This window comes from Ambystoma mexicanum, chromosome 2q (assembly GCF_040938575.1).
Source record: "Ambystoma mexicanum isolate Mex_15411 chromosome 2q, UKY_AmexF1_1, whole genome shotgun sequence".
Taxonomy (NCBI): Eukaryota; Metazoa; Chordata; class Amphibia; order Caudata; family Ambystomatidae; genus Ambystoma; species Ambystoma mexicanum.
In genome coordinates, this window is record NC_090924.1 from 855932173 (window position 1) to 855949911 (window position 17739).

The 17739-nt window shown below is 44.9% G+C and overlaps 1 protein-coding gene across 1 annotated transcript in view; it reads left to right on the forward strand.

Annotated features, from left to right (window-relative positions):
- Positions 1-17739, forward strand: part of MAP3K8 (mitogen-activated protein kinase kinase kinase 8) — a 111154-nt gene that overhangs the window by 58478 nt on the left and 34937 nt on the right. Inside the window, exon 4 of the mRNA XM_069648090.1 lies at positions 8117-8378. Coding sequence (XP_069504191.1) covers positions 8117-8378 — 262 coding nt within the window. The remainder of the gene's footprint in view (positions 1-8116; positions 8379-17739) is intronic.

A 17739-nucleotide genomic window follows, 5' to 3' on the forward strand; every position in this document is an offset into this window, starting at 1 on the left:
GCTGCCAGAACTACACAGGTCTCAGCTTCTACAGGAGGCGCGGGCCATGTTACAGAAAGGGGCAATAGAGCCTGTCCTCAGCGACTCTGGGGCTCTAGAGTATATTCTAGATACTTTCTAGTTCGACCGAAGATGGGGGTGGAGGCTGATTTTAGATCTACGTCGTCTCAACAAGTACTTAAAGTCTCAAGTCATTTAGGCGTCTCATTTGCTGTAGAAACTGTCCACTCTGCCACAAAGTAGGAATTATTTTTGTTTTTTATGTCTATTTATAAATACTGCACAGACTCATGCTTCATTAGGCCCCATCTAGCCCACCACCACTAAAAATAACTATCCTGTGCAGTTCATGCTCTAGGTGTTTTGAGTTGCTTATGTAAAGGAGCATCATGGTCTCAGAGTAGCCTTTTCAGGCCCTCATCAGTCTAGCTTCGGGTGGAATGTGAAAGCGCACTGACTGGATTATGCATTGGTTTAAAAGAAAGACTATTGCACGTAGGGACATTCCATTCCTTATCTGTATAGATAAGCTACCTTAAAGTTATGATGAATTGTACGCAGCTCACAGCTTGGGAACTTAATATCACTGTACTCTGTTTCATTGTTTCTTTTGTTACCCTCCCTTTCTACTTACCTCATGCTTTGCTCACACATTCATCTACACATGTCCGTCCAACTCTTGGCTCCGACAGATCTGTCAGCTGGCTTGGCAAAACCAATTCTCTCCCCAAACACAAGTAGCGTTTCTTACAAACTAGTCGGGGGGGGGGGGCGGGGGAAGGCAGGCGGAGGGGGATGCCTCCACAATGCAAGGGCCCTCTTCAGCACATCTTAAGTCCATCATGCGACCACACACCAACTACATCTAGTACCATGCGTCGTCTAATCTAATAATTGCCATCACAGTAAAGCCTTTGTTTTGAACCGAGATTTTCATTTTTAAACTGTTCTCACATGCTTACCGATAACTATTTGCCGGTAAGAAATGCACGTCGATACCACCACAGCCATTATATCCTCCTCATCCCACAAATGTCTGCCCTTCTGTATTTGTTCGTCTGCTGGCAAAGACCCCTTTCTTATCTCCACCACACCCCAAACTCCCTTTTCCCATTCACAGCATAAGGTATGGCGACATCACACTATGCTACCTCTGTGGCAAGGTCCAGGTGCCACAAGACCACTATGTTGGGGATCACCACAGTTTAAATATTCAATAACATATGATAGCAGTGCCTGACAAATGCCGATCTAATACTTATTCACAAGCCAACACTATTGGTTTTGGCAATGCTTCTTTATAACAAAGGGCTTCAGTGCAAAGAACAGATCACATACAAGTGGATGAAATCGGACTTCGTTACAACAGATTTTTATTACACCAGTAAAGCTGTAACAGCTGCAATGAATACATTGACTCACAGCAGACCGCTTAGAAATAACAGTGGCAGGCCAAGGGTTGATAACTGCTTGACAAAGCGAGATCAAAGAGATCCCAGGAGGATCTGGTTTGGTGGGAAAACAGTTAGCGGGTGGGACTGGCCACAGCGAGAATCCTGGCCCTAGGAAGGCAATGGGTGGCTAAATAACCGAAATACACCCACAAGCTGTATGCCCCTCCTCGCATGCCATACCATCTCCCTTTTAAGTAAAGTCCAATGCAATGGTTTCCTCTTACAATGCCACTTGTACGCCAAAACCAAAGAAGTTTTTCCTTACATTTTAGCAGAAACAATGTTTGTTTTTTGTTGTAATAAAAATAAACATTTGAACCCACACTAGGAAGTGAAATGTTTAGCCTTTGAAGTGTGCAGACTTCTTCACCAGAAAGCTTTTAAATGTCCCTCCCAGTAAACCAAGAGGATACTCTGGGGGTGCCAGTCTGCCTGCCAGAAATGCCTGAACCGAGAGTTGGTCGCGTGAAGGAGAATATGGAGAACACAAAAAGGGGGAGCGGGAGAAGGGGAAGCCGCGATCCTCCCAAGAGCCGTGCCTGCTGGCACCTTGATGAAGTCTGCGGCGGAGTGATCAATGATAGTCATGCATTCTATCGGGGCCTTCCTTTTCTTCATGCGTCAGCTGCAGCTCATGCTGGTTCTAACCCAACCGGCAGCTTTAACCTCAGTAATGCTCAGAAAAAGCTGAAGAACATCGGTCTGTTTCGGGAGGATAGCTCACGGGAAACTTGCTCACCTTGGAAGCAAGATGACATGGAGCACCACAGGTTCGGTCCCCGGGTCCACACTTAGAAACCTGTTGGTATTAAGCACGTTATAAATAACCAATCATAAAGCTGGGGTACTGGGTGGGCCTTGAGGCTCCCTGTCCACATGGACAAGTGTGAGGGCAATTGGAATATTCCCAATAGTCTCATTCTTTCTTTAATATTTAAATGATATAAATTCCGGTACATTCTGATTTAGGGATTTCACTCTTCCTGCCTTCCCCTTTGCAAAGTCTGCCCTCTGTCTCTTTGCCCATCCAGCACCCATTCCAATCCCCCTTTACCTTTTCCAAGTCCTCCACCTTCCTCCCCCGCATCTCTCCCATCCTCTCAATCTCTTACCACTATACAGCACTCCTCTCTCTTGACTCTGCACCCATAGTCGCTTGCTCCACCTCGCCCACCTCTCTACTCTCCCGCGAGTCTCATGCCCTCCACAGTCTCCCAATCTATCCAACTCTTGCACCTCGTTGGCTGCCTTCAACCCCACCGTTTTGCGCGCTGTCTCCAGCGCTCTCCCTTGTACTCTCCCGTATCTCACTCATAGCTCGTATCACTCTCAGCCACTTCAGCTCTCGCATTTCCCCCATCTTCCAGCTCCCACTTTTCACACTTTTCCCAGCTCTTCGTGCTTCCATCCTGCAGAGCTCTGTGCTTTCTCTTGCTCTATCCGTTTCCCTGCAATCTCCAGCTCACTCTTCACCAACTTTCTGACTCTTGCATTTCCCCCACCCGGACCAGCTCCCGATTTCTCCCCCCTTCACCTCTCTCATTTCTGCCTCTCTCCAGCCCATCCATCCCTCTCGCTTCTCCCACCGTCCCCAGAGGCTCTCCATTGTGAACCTTCATGCTGTCCAGTTTCTCCCACCCTTTCCCGCTCTTTCATTGCCCACACCTTTCCAATCCACCCAGATCACTAGTTGGCTTTACGTCCTATTGCCCCCATTCTTCAGTCATGGGTAACCTTTTGAATGTTCCAGTTTGTATCACCCGTTTCCCTTGGTGCCTGTCCATCTCCCCAGAACCTACATGAAATCTCAGACTGGGGGTAGGGGGGATAAGCCTGCAGTAAGGCAGCCATGATGGGAACACGGGCACTCCCATACACGATGTCACAGGTGCAGCCAAGGTCTCTTGAGAGTGTGATGGTATCCTTCGTCTGAACCCCTCCGCCTGAAACCACCAAAATGATGGATGTAAATGATCTAGCCAAAGCAATTAGCCGCTGGAAAATTGTCTAGCTAGCAGTCCGGGTTGCTTGTGATCCTGTGCAATGGTAGTGTAGTCTAGCAAGCAAGCAGTTTAGGCTGGACTGCTTCCTTTTGTGCTGTGGTCACGGCGGATTTGTCTAAAGTTGGTGCACTCCTTCAATTGGCGCAGAGAAGTCAAAAGCAGATGGAGTGTTCCCCAGATGAAAAGGCTGGCTACAGTCATGCAAAACTATGCTTACTAGCTGCAGTTTAAGAGGGATACGAAGGCTTGGCTCATGTCAGGCTTGTTTAACACCGGTATCCGATTTCTTTTCATAGTGCCAAGATGCCCTTGCAGGGGAGCGTGTGCTCTCTACAAATCTCCAAACAACATACAATTCGCAATTATTAGGATGTGTTGGCTCACATATTCCATCTATAATTGTTAGGATTTCATGGTGCAACTGATCTTGCCTTTTGGGGGCTTCAACAAAAAAGGCAGCGTTTAGCATCAGACTTTGCGGCCAATTCACAACTTGGACTGGCCTGAAAAGTGTTCTTTGGATTTTACAGTCACGGCGCTCTGCATGCGCATCACAGATAGAACGTCTGTGCAGGGAGAGGGGAGTTGTGGGGGGGGGCGATGGGGGTTACAGGCTGCTGACAGGGCTGGACTGGGAACTAAAAGAGGCCCTGGAAATAAAGTTCAAAGTGGCCCCATATGACACATTTTCAGCAAGCCCAATGCTTTTCCTATGAGAACATTTGGAAATACCACAGAAAAGAGGCCCAGGGTGCAGAGGCCCACCGGGAAATCTCCAGATTTCCCTAAAGGCCAGTCCACCCCTGGCTGCTGAGCCCCTCCATGCATATCTAAATCCCGAGTACACCTGATACCTAGACACGCACTGGCCCCATACTGAAGGTTGGGGAAAGTGCTCAGCCCACGTGAGTGCTTGTGCATTGGCAGTAATGAACCTTTAAAGCCATGTCGCACTGAATGCGACTGCTGCCACCCACCCCTGTGTGACAGGTGGGAAAGTTATATGAATAGCCAGCACCACTCTAGCCATTAACATATTTACTGGGGCAGGTGAGTGCGTGCTGGGGGTGTATCAAGAGGCCATCCCGCATGGCTCTTTCCACCGCATCCGGCACGAGCATTGCCTCTTTCTCCAGCGCATCCCTCTGTGAATGAGGAATGTGCTTGGGAACACGGCACGTCTCCCGCCTGCAGATTCTGGGGTCGGGGAGACTAGAAAGAAAAGAAAATCGCCCTTTACTGAATTCGCGTTGGTTTACTAATTTCAAGACATTTCATTGTGTAGAGCTTGTGCCAGGCTAGAGTGACTTCAAGGTGCTTCGGGTTTACAGAAGGAAGAGGGACGGCGGTACGTGTGAGAGATGAAATGATATAGCATTTGCAACACGCCTACACACAAGTGTTTCACGGCGCGACGAGGCAATGAAGGGGGAACACAGGGAGTCCAGAGACAATGGTCTTACTACGCCAAGTGACATTAAGACAGCGCAAGTGCAGGGGAGGGGAAAAGTGCCAGGGGGAGGGGGCAGTGCTGTACATGGGATCAAAACAATAACAAGAAGTGCGGCCAGCAGGTAGCAGCTGCAAGGGTAAGTGCAGACAGCAGGTGTCCAAAAGTGCAGGTAGGAGGACTGTAGGGTTACAGATACAGACCCAAGTGCATGCGTTGCCGGGAGGCAGTGCGGGTGTGCAACGGGGCGGGAAGGGACCTGTGCCTGAAATCAGAGGGTATCCAGGTGACCAGTGCAGTATCAGACAAGAAATCAGCAGGGGAGAGGAAGAGAGAAGGCAGAAGCAAAGATAGAAGAACTTGTTTCTGGAACATAACCACACACACGGGCACAAATCAACAACCAACACCAACGCTCTTTCTCCTTGCGTCCATAGTGCCCACCTGGAATGGTGCAGGAGTAGTCTCCTCAGTTGCCATTCTCTTGGACTCTCAGCTGGATGGCACCTATCAGCGAAGACTGCTCATTGCCCTGATCAACAGATTGCCAGGTGGGGATTTGGCACTGTGTTCATACTCTTTCTTTCTGGGAAATGTGTATATATGTTTTAAACATTCCTTGGACTCCCATACTCCGGTTCTTTGTAACACAGAGTCAGTCAGATTGATACCATCCCAGGGTGAATGTCTGTGGCACAATGGAGGGTTGCAAGACCCAGGGTCAGATAGAACGAAATCGTCCCTGGGGAGTGGGGGCCGGTTTCTAGCCATGCCTGGGCCGGCTTGGAGAAAAACAAAATAGAAAAAAAAAATGTTCATTTTTCAAAAAACCTTTCATCCTTCTTAGGTCGATAAATGAGTACCTGCAGCACAGGTTGGGTGATATTGTATGCATATTTGTTCTATAAAAAAGAGCTTAAGCGTTAAGTGCTATACAATAACATTATCATTTGGCCTTGGACGTCTGCTTGGATTCACAGTAATTTAGTGTACTTGAGAACACTGCTATTTGATGCCACTTCCTGTTTTGTCAAGGGGTGAAAGGTTGTGTTTCATCACTTACTGTGATGGCACTTTAGGGTGGGGTCAAATGACATCACTTCCGGTGATGTCATCAGAGGTCAAGGGTCGTGAGTCGAGGGGTGGGTCACTTTTTTTTTGGGTGACCGGGCCTATTTCCTGTCCCAGTCCGACCCTGGCAAGACCACATTGCATATTCGATGCAACCAGAATGTACGTGTGATCAGAGGTTCACATGGTACGAGCATATAGATGTGCAAAGCCCACACTCCACTTCGCGGTCATATATAGATGTACTCTCCTAACGGGAGAACATGGCTCTCTTAATTAAGTAGCAACAACTGGTCTGGTCGGTCTTTGAATTGTCACTTCTCATGGACGCTGAGCCTTGATTGCAACTCGTATTCCAAAACCAGACTGTCGGCTCCCTGAATGCAAATGCCCCAGACATGATCAATTGAGAAGTGGCCTTGAATTCAATTAACTCACAGGGAACGGGGCTGAGTGGGTGGGTGGGGGGGGACGCAGCACAATTCTCAGCTGCCCTAATCAGCTGGTTCAGTGGCCAATTGGAGTTGTAAACCAGAGCATAATTCTAGAATCTGGCACCAGGATGCCACAGGCCTGGCTCTACCCCTGAACAAAAGGAATGCCATTTAAACTAGGAGTCTGGCCATTGAAATCCAGGGTCGGATTGGGACATGCAGCTGGCCCAGCCAGCCATGAAAATGTGTCCCACAGTTGCAAATCGTTTCGTTCGTGACAGGGTCCCAAGTGGGATAGTTTCTGGTCAATTGTGTTTCAAGTTGAGCATTTTAAGAACTATTTGTTCAATGAATTGGTCGAAACCACAGCTGCACAGAGAAGTAGCTCCTCAAACAGGCCCACTTTGGCCACAAAAACGGTCTCATTTTGACCAAAAGATACTCCTCCACAATAACATGTTGACCTGCACTTCGGACATTGCCGAACCTGCTGATGCTGGACACCCACCACCTCTTGCTTGACCAATTTTGAAGTGAACAAGATGTCGCGTGTGCCCATTTCTGCGTGCAATTTACTGGAACTGTTTGTTCTGCTACCGTATGCCACGTGACTTCATGGATCACGTTGTTTCTGCGTTGACATTCCTTCCTCGTTTCTTCATTGAAGAATGCTTGGCAGGTAGCTGAGTAATCATGTTTGCGCTCATGCCGCCTGTTAGATGGCCGATAGTGCAAGATTCATCACGAAGCCGTGGACCATTGAACACTAAGTGCTAACATGAGCTGGAAAAGTAATTTCCCTTTACTATTAAAGTTAGCTGCAAAATGTCCCTAAGTGGCACTCCTCGCACGATAGCTACAAGGGATCAATTTCACAAAAGCAACTCTTGCTCCTAAAATATGACCCCCACTTTATTTATTTTATTTAATAGTTTTTTTTATAACGCGCTTAATACCGGAGTTTGGTTTCTAAGCGCGGGTCCGGGATTCGAACCTCTGTTGCTCTGTGTGGTCTTCCAAGACCAGCACGTTGCCCTTGTGCTGTCCTTCGTGATTTGCCCACTAGCAATAAGCCCGAATTTACAAAAAGAAAAAGTATTTTTATGAACGCGCACACATACCGTATAATTTTGCTAACATCTGAAATTCTAGTTGCCATCTCGCAGCGTGGCAATGGTCCTCTTTAAACACCAGCCCTCTTGCTCTTCCTGGCTCTGTGCAGACAGGGGCACTATTCATCTGTGCCCATTATGCCCTGGGAATGAGTGGGCAGCTGAGCAGGAGGGCAGCAGCCACCGGTCCCCTCTTTCCGGGATTGGCAATATCGCATGCACCGCCGCACCCTATTTCCTAGATTGGGGGGTCAATGGAAGAACACTTCTGGGATGAAAAGGAACTGCATTTAAGCAACCATTTGTGTTTGTTTTACCAAAAATACTTGTTTTGTTAACCCCCCTGAAGACCACATTTTGCAGATGTCGCCTTGCACTCACTCCCCTAACTGAGAAACCATGGGATCTTGGTAAGTCCACCATTTAAAATAAACACGGGTGGACTCTAAATTCTTATGTGGTTTTGTAGTGGATGTGGAAGAGCGCAATGGTTGCCTCCTGCTGTGGAGCAACCCCTATACCTCACCTAACATCTGTCTAATAAATGGATCGCCTGCCCTGAAAGTCATCACCTCTCTGTTATCCTTTTCAGATCCCGGTGGAACAGTTCAAACCAGCAGACATAGAAATTCAGGCCCACTTCTGTCATGAGAATATCGCTGAACTATTTGGAGCGGTGCTGTGGGATGAGACGATCTACCTCTTCATGGAGGCCGGAGAAGGGGGCTCGGTCATGGAAAAGCTGGAGACCTGTGGGCCCATGAGAGAGTTTGAAATCATCTGGGTGACCAAGCACGTCCTGAAAGGACTCGATTTCCTGCACTCAAAGGGAGTCATCCATCATGATATCAAGCGTAAGTGAATGCTTACCCTTTCTGTAGCTCTCGTATGTAAAGGTTCCCACGAGTTTATATGAGCCTGTTTGTGATTCTCACCAATATGGTATTGGAATCCATACGGTGCAGAAGCCTTGGGTTGATGATCCACATGTCTAAGTGTATCTTGGCTCTCCTGATGGGGTAGAGGAGAAAACTGAAACCCCAATGAAAAATAAACTTGTTGCATACATTCAGAGCACATTTGCAGGTCTGTGAATAAAAGAAAGTGTACTTGGATTGTGTGCATTGTGCATGGAAATGAAACTTGGTTGTGGTAAGCTTTCAGTGTTATGCCTGTTCACATTTGCTTGCAGGCCTTCCAAATTTGCTTGCTAAAATGTTACAGGATAATTTGCTGTGATTACTGTGTCTCGAGTCTGTCCTCTGTGCTACGGTGTTTCACCGCTTTCCAGTCCCTTTTTTGGCGCCTGTCACATGTTGTTCACATGCAGTGTCAGCTTCCTTTTCACCCGCATCGCTGTCTTTCTTGCTCAAGTTGACCAGCTTCCTCTGCTGCTCTGTCGCCACTGTCTGCAAACCTCTTTCTGGTTCCTGCCCCACTCTCCTGGTAAGGGTCATGCCCCTTTGGTTTTTCATGAATCCGTCCCACAAAGCCATGCTCTTAACCACACTTCTTTGCTTGAACTGAATGGCACTTCTTTGTCCTTTCAGTTTTTGGATTTTTGAATATTTCAACAACGCTGATAATTCTGCCGGCAGCACTTTTACCACACTGGCAAAACACGAGTTTGCCGGTGGGGGCACAGATTTACCGCCAGCCAAGAGCTAGAGGTAAATCGTACCCCCACTGGCATTGGCAGAATTACCGGAACCGGTCATTCCAGTGCCGGTAATTCCGTCAATCCCATGGGGATTTGCCAGCGTTTCCGCCACTTGGAATATGCCAGTAATTCCGGCATTCCAAGTGGCGGAAACAATATTACCGTTTTGGTGGAATCCCACTGGATTTACCAGCGGAATACCACCAAAACTGTAATGAAGCCCAATAACTTTCCCCTCAGTCCTCTGCTGGTTTATAGTTGAAATTCCACTTCTGCCTTTACCTGGACCCAACCACCCCACCTCTCTTAATTGAGCTACTTCTTTCATTGTTTTTATTTTAAGGGGTTTTAAAGGACGTACACGGGGCACATGGGTTTCAGAGTGTGAAACACCATTATAAGCTTTACACCACTAATATGAACAAATGGAGGAGTGTGCAAAATCTAACACTTGCATGTCACTCCTGAAAGTGATTTGCAAAATTACAATCTAGTGGCCCTGCAGGAAGTGCAACCACAGTGCATAAAAGGGTGACGGTAAATCTCGGTCCATTAGGCAACAATGGATTTGGAAATAAAGTAAGAAAAAGTGGGTTGAGACTCAAAAGATGTGTGGGTGGAAATTAGTGCGGTTACAATGGGAATGTTGCCAACAAAGACGTTTACATTGGGTTGCTGCGGGATGGTTTGAGATCGGGGAGAGTTGGATGGAGGGAGAGTCCAGGACTTTGAAGTGGGTTCCCGCATGAACAAAGCTGGCCAACGAGCCAATCAAATGAATGAGGCTTGGTGGAAAACAGAATAGTGAGCCAAGCAGCAGTCTTGGTGGGAGAAGCAGGGTAACCATGTAATCTAGTGACATTGCCGCAGGAGGAGGATGATGGCGGTGTCCCGATTAGTCGTTGACTCTGAGATGTCCTTTCAAAGGATAGATTTCAGTTGTTTGGAAATTGGGATGAAAGATGTTGCACGGAGTGCTTCTGGAGGCTGCTTCTTAGGTTCTCAGCACACTACTCGAGAAGATTGCTGCAAGCTGGGGATTCCCAGTTATCCCAGTCATACAGTAGGCTCTTGTCTCTGCTGCACTCTACGATCACGCTTGCACATGCTCCAAATGTAGCAGAGCATTGCCACTTGGCAAATCATACAGTCAACAAACTCTTGTCTACATTTTTCCTTCTGAGCACCTGGAGTGCAACTTTGCTATCTTGCAAGCCGCACGGAACGCAGGGCTTCTGGGCATTAAGAAACGAAATGGACATGTATTCTGCTGGCTGACAGGATGGCACGAATCTATGTCATCACTGCGCTGCCCGTAACTGCACCGATGAAAATGTGGACGCCAATTATGGCGCAGCACAGTGCTCAAATAGATCACTTTTCCCGCATCCCCTGGCTCCTTCTGTGTGCGCCGCCGACTCCCCACTGTCCCTATGGTGTCAGTTCTTCACACGTACGTGGGTCGGAGCTGACGGCGTAGTGTCTTGTGTTAAAAAAAAAAACGTTCTTGTCCCATGCTTACAACAATGGTAAGCGGGGGACACCCCCACAACCCTTGACTCATGTTACTGCGCCCAAGAAGAGAGGGGGGACACCCCTGCAACCCTCGCTCTGCTTGGGCGCAGTAATGGGAGTCGGCAAAAGGAAATGTACCAAAGTCGCTGTAACTGCTTAGTCGCAGTTAAGTGGTCGACATTTTGGTACATTTCCGATGTGAAGGATCGAATGCAAAAGGTGAGAGTCCATAGGGTCGAAAACCAAAGGTTCGAATTTGTTTATTTATATATTTATTATTGGGTTTCCGTGTAGGTAAAAAAAAATGTCAAACCTTTTGTTTTCGAGACTATTGACTCGAACCTTTTGTCATTCGACCCTTTGCAATCGATCCTTTGACCTATAACCATTTCCGGTGGCACTCACCACTCTGGCTGCCTCGCTAGTTGCCTGCACTCTCCTTCCTCACCCCACTTACCTGTGTCCCCTTGTTTTCTTCGGCCACTTGTTTCCTCCATTGACTCTCCACTCTCACATCACCCCCACTCGGCTGCTTTGACATGTAAAATGGCCCATGTGTCCATCCCCCGAAAAGCGATCTTTCAGGAGCTTTTTCTCATTTTTGTAGGGAAATGAATTTCCAATTCCAGTACCCACCCCCATAGATGTGTGATACTATGTCATAGGCCAGCACTTCAGCCACTAGGGTTAGTTATGTATCCTTGGTCGCCCCTCTGCACCTGAGCCTTTGGCCCAGGCAAATAGTTTGGCTTCTGGGCACCTATCTACCTATACTACCCACAAGACTGGCCCATAACATTTATTTGAATGTTTTTCCTGTTCTCCTCTGGTACATCTTTTACGTGGGCCTCCCTATCGCCACTGTCTTTGCCCCCATACGTATGCACATCCCAACCAAAGTTAACAATTAGTAGACCTTTGATCTGGGAATGTGGTGAATTTTCTCACCGGTAGAAGAGGTAGTGAACATAAACGTGAAACAGCCTTGATCTTGGCTCAGTTTCCTTTTAGACATCTTAGTATAATTTTCTAACCATTACAACGAAGATTTACCTAGTTGGGGTTTAACCAACTGAATGTTGAACCAGGGTTCGAGACCAGAAAAAGCTGTGGCATTGCATTCTTCATTGTTGTTTAAAGTGCCTTTCTGCGTTCTTGAAATGGCTCCAGAGGAAATGCCTCGCACCCTAATTTCACTGGGCATGCTCAAGTTTGTTTGTGTTGTTGCTTCTTGCATGCAAATTGATGTGTGCAGTTTTGCATCCTCTGCAATGCATGAGGGAAATACACAATACAATTGCTCTTTGGAATTGCAACTGAAGTATGTTAAATTAGATGATATCTATGTGCTCCAACAGAATATTACCTAGTTAGATATCTTCCGCTGTAACATTTGACAGTTTTTATTTAACATCAAAGCAGTTCACTAAATGCTTGGTGGTAAATAAGATGTTTTAGAGACATCAAGGAAGGATTTATGCTTGAACCTTCATGGTTGAATTACTATTATTATTATTATTTATTTGTAATAGGCGCTACAAACCCATGGGCCTCAGAGCACCAACAGAGGACAAACCAAACAAACAACAAAACAGAAAAAAAGGAGGACGAGAGAGATCAGAGAGGAGAGAAACTAACAAGCAAGGCCAGACAGAAGAGAACTAAAATGATAGGTCTTAAGATTCTTTTTAAACGAAAGAATAGATGGCAAACTCCGAATAAGGAGAGGCAGGCTGTTTCACGGAGATGGTACCGCAATGTCGAACATTGTGCAACTTGTTAGCTGAATGACCCACTTCCAGGCGTAAGGGGCCCTGAGAGCGAAGGACTCTTCTAAATTCTTGAAACTTGGTCCTGGCAGTGAGATAGGCAGGTGCCGAATCATTTATTGATCTATGGGTAAATGAGAGAATCTTATGTTTAATACAGTCTTGAACAGGGCGCCAGTGCAACGAATGCCTGAAGGAGGTGACATGCTCCCGTCGAGGAAGATTGCTAATTACACGAACAGCATCATTTTGAATGGCCTGTTAATGTTGGTTTGATAAAGTCTATTGCAGTAATCAAGCTTGGAACAGATGATGGCGTGTGCCAAAATGGCATTAATTTGTCTGAGAAGCTGGAGATATTACGAGCAAGAGGATCTAAGGTAATTAGTGTGGGTACTCATGGATACCAAGTAAACCCCCAGTGTCTTAACTTTCTGGACCACTCGAATAGTACAATCGGAGATAGAGAAAATGGCATAAGGAAGTAGAATGTTTGCCTGGTACCCAGAATGAGCAGTTCAGTTTTTGTGTCATTGAGGGCTAGATAGTTGGCTGCCATCCAAAATAAATCTGGTTGACCTTCGTGTTGACTATGTAGTGGTCCCCGGTAAATTGGAAGAGAAATTGGGTATCGTATTCATAATTTGCATAGCAGCCACCCAGCTGATCCAACATGTCGAATAGAGATTGGGTATATATGTTGTAACGGGTAGGTGCAAGGCACAAACCCTGGGGTACCCCACAAGGGAATGCAGTGGGGGAAGCTACAGAATCATCTCCACTTTCCTGTTGATACCAAACTGCTTCCCTCCTTTATGATCCCATTTGCGTTTGCACTGTTATGCCAATGCACCCTGCGACCCAACAGTGTCTGCCTTCATAAACGGCACAACGTGACTTCATCTTTACCTACGGACTCGATGCTCTTGTTGCTCTGCTATTCTACGCATACCCATAATGTCTCTGCTCCTGCTTGTGAATGAAGTTTAGGAAGCTTGATATTCTATGGTTTCTTTACAATCACGCGCCTTACCACTGCCAATGTGAAACGTCTTGATATAATGCCTTTATCTTTTTCTATGTGACTGCTCAAACACCTTACCTGCCCTGCACTGTACTTACCACCCTGCCTAGACAGGCTCCCTGCTTCGGCCGTCTCATCCTGTGTTTGCCCTTAATTGTATTGGATCCACTTATTGAGTCTTCCCTAAGTTTCTTTGTGTCGTCCGGGCATCCAAACCGCATTAACATTTCCCCAGCTCGCACCTCTCTTGGCAAGTTGTGCTTGCCTGACTTCAGCCTCTTGATTGCCACCACTACTGCTATATAACCATCAGCCAGTAACCTATTTGTCTTTTGACCACCTTTTGTGTTCATGCTTTTTACCCATACGCCACATCTACACATCACCAGAGGGTGCACCCTTACTGATGGTGTTTCTTGGCTACCTGCATATCTGAAGTAGCCCACCGGTCTATGAGGGGTGGGCACGACTCTCTCACCACCAGTGATTCACATCGTAATGGTATCAAATTTAGCGCAACTTCACGTTGTACTCATACCTATACAACCATATTTGCCCTGCCCACTTATGGCTCCAATTATCTATGCCACATTATCACAAACTGTGGCTCCTGACTCGCCCTAAATATACTTTTCTTAACCTGCACATTGCCGATTTGTGCTGGATTTTAGTGCTCTATTGAGATTCGTTTCTAGGTGTAGTTGTAAACCTGAGTATTAAACATCCTCAAGTGTAGTGTGCACTCTGCTAAAATGTGGAAATTAGAAGTGACTTAAACCTGCTCATTGGGCATCTCTGCAATGCTCTATTTCTGTCCTATGATGTCTGCTGCCTGATGTAGCCCTCCATATTTTGTTTTTTATTTTTTTATTATTGTAACATTAGTTTTGATACATAAAAAAAACAAAACTTTAAGTTACAGTTCATCCATACATAAAATGTCACTTTTTAAATCTTTCTAAATCATCCACCTGAGATATTTGTCATTTTATTCCAACATTATTAAATCAAATATTACTACTCCTCGTTATTTAACATCAGAGCGTCCATAAAATTTATTGTGGCACAGGTTAACTGGGTATTGTATCCTCCGATCAAGTAACTCCACCATGCCTCCATAACCTAAGGTGTCGCTCTGCCAGTATGCATACCTGCACCTATTCCATCCTATGATGTCTGCTGCCCGATGTAGCCCCCATAACATAAGGTGTGGCTCTGCCAGTATGCATACCTGCACCTAATCCATCCTGATATCAGCTGCCCGATGTAGCCCGCCCGTAACTTAAGGTGTGGCTTTGCCAGTCTGAATATTTGTACCTATTCCATCCTAAGATGTCTGCATGCCTGATGTAGCCCCCGCAACAGTAAGTGAGGCATGTCAATGTTGGCTTTCACCTAACACCATTACGCTGTACTACTATTGCGTGTTTCTGTACCTAACAATTGTAAGACACACTTACTGTAACTAGTGCCTAGATGCCGCAGTGCTTTGTGTGCTAAAATAAAAGCGAAATAAAAAAGAAAAAACATGACGACTTTGACGGTTCTGTTACAAAGAAAGGAGTTAACCCATTTGGCCGTGGGATGAGAAACATTTGCGACATTTGAAAATCTTTCCTCCAGAATGGGATGATTCACCAGGTCGAATTCTGTGGATAAATCGAGCAACATGAGGAGGGCAGTATGTGCCTTCTCTAGAATGCTTTTGATATTGGATTTGAGGTCAATAATGACAGTTTCAATACCATGACATGCTCGAAAACCCGACTGACGAACACCTAGAATATTGTTGGTATCCAGTTAATGTTGGACCTCAAGATAGCCCCAATTCTAACAGGGGTGGTGTCTCACAAGCATACAAACTTTCAATTTTCAATTTAGGGCTCAGTGTCAAAAGTGACAATGGATCCGTTCAGGCACAAATGTAAATATTTTTTGTTTTATATTTTTTTTTTCTGATTATAAAGAATTATAAAAGTACACAAACCAATTCCACAACACATACACAATGGCTCAAAAACATTTCATAACATTCACCAATAATATTACATAAATCAGATGTGCAAAAACATGCATACAAAGTGCAAATACGTACGTGTGCAAATCTGCTAGTTTTTTGCTATGGACACTGCCGCATTATTTTTTAGACAAATTTCAAAACACAATATTTTGTTATTGCACACATCCTATCAAATAATAAATATTGAAATATACAATTTCAAAATACTAAACCACCATTCTATACAGTTGTCTTCTATAGGTTAAGAGGAGCAGATAACTCCACAATATAAAATAATCACCTTCCATCTAGTTTCGACAGAAAACTATCTAGATTATTCTAGAACAAAGTTAGAACTGATGTCCGTCTTCTTCAGGACCCACCTGTTTCATAGGAAGGTGCCTGTTCTGTTTCTGATTTTTACAAACCATACTGTAGAGTCTCTATCGTTTTTAGAGACCACATAAAACATATATACCATTAAAGCACCTCATTCATACAATTGTCTGTTCATCAGCCTTTGCACTTCATTTTAGCACCTATTGACAATTCACAACTGGGGCATTTACCATTCGCTTTTGTTGAATTATGTGATGGGGAAACACCTCCATCTTCAATTCAAAAACAGGTTACCAAATTCTGCAACAACATGACCAAACGTTTTGGGTAAACAACCACTAATAGTTGGTGGTGGTCCCTAAAATTGCATGCGCCAAATAGGCAAAGGAAAACCGAAACACACCTACCTTTTAATGCATATTTAATTCTTCTGGCGGAGAGGACAGATGCAAGCTGTTCTTTAAAATCTTGCTTCTTCTTTTGTCAAACTAAGACAATTTTTCTGCTCTGTCTACATGAACTTTACGTATCTACGCTGTAAACATTATAAGGTTTTTGTTTATTTTTATAGGAGAGCTTTAATCACGCCATAAATGTCAAAACTGTATCTATGTGTGCTGACCCCCTCTTAATTCTCTAAGCATATTATTTCTTAATAAAAACCATGCACTCATAGGTCTGTAGCCAAGGCAGAGACCAAACCCAAAGTGGTCCAATTCTTCGACCTTCAAAGTGTACCACGTTGATATCATGAAATGCTCATAGCAACATGCTATTAAACACAATTAAACCTACTCTAAAATGTCCACCTACCCGAAGCTTTTCCGCAGACTCTGCGATCCGAAACCTGACACCAGCTTGTAAACTGCTGTAACTTTGTTTCCGTGGTACTTAAATGTTCAACCGCATGTGTACACGAAGGAAACGGAAGAGAGGCTAACAGAGCAATTCTCCTTACAAATTCTGCTACAATCTGGAGCACCATGTTGCTATGGGCACTTCCCAATTAAGAACAGCATCGTATTAATCTGCCTCCTATCGCTGATGGCAAACAGTCATTTTAGATGAACCTTGACGTGTTGTCGACTCTACGCCATCAAAAACAAGCACCAGCGTATAAGCCGTTGCTACTTTAATGCCACAGTACTTACTAGTTAAAACACGCATATGGACAGAAAAATAGAAATAAGACATTTCAACTGCAATGAGGGGCACCCTGTTAATTAATGTTGTTTGCACAGAGGATCAATATTATATTAACCTCTGGCTTATCTCTAATGGCTAAAGGCCAATATTAAAGGTGAAGCTAATCGTTATTTCCTTGTCTGGCGGCCATTATTAACTAGCCCTCACTAATGGGTCAAACTTGAATCAAAGATGGTGTGTAGATGTTAAAGACAATTCCACTGTTCTTTATAGGCACTTCACAATGAGCACCAGCATAGTGTTAATCGACCTCCTGTCTCTATTAGAAAAAGGCCATTATTAACTAAACCTCCAAAGGGAACTACTCTTTATTTCCTTATGTTTATAAGGCCAAACTCTGATCAAAAATGCTATTTAAATATTAGAGAGTGCAACTGTTCTTTACTCCTTTATTTAATTCTCACTTGGACTAATATCTTCAAAAAGAGATCAGGAATCTGAGGGTTTGTAACCATTCAACATATTTATTATATTTATAATATAATATAATATATTGTAACATTAATACTGTAACATAAAAATAAACCAGAAACGTGTGGTAAATCAAATAAAGGTTTTTCAAAAGACTCAACCACACCCACCAAAAGCATTATTAGACACTGATGAGAGATACATTCCCAAAGAATGTTTGTAAAGAGCAAAAGTGCTCTTGGGAGCCAAGCCAAAAAAGATTCTTATATCGGCTGATTCCATTCCTCCTGAT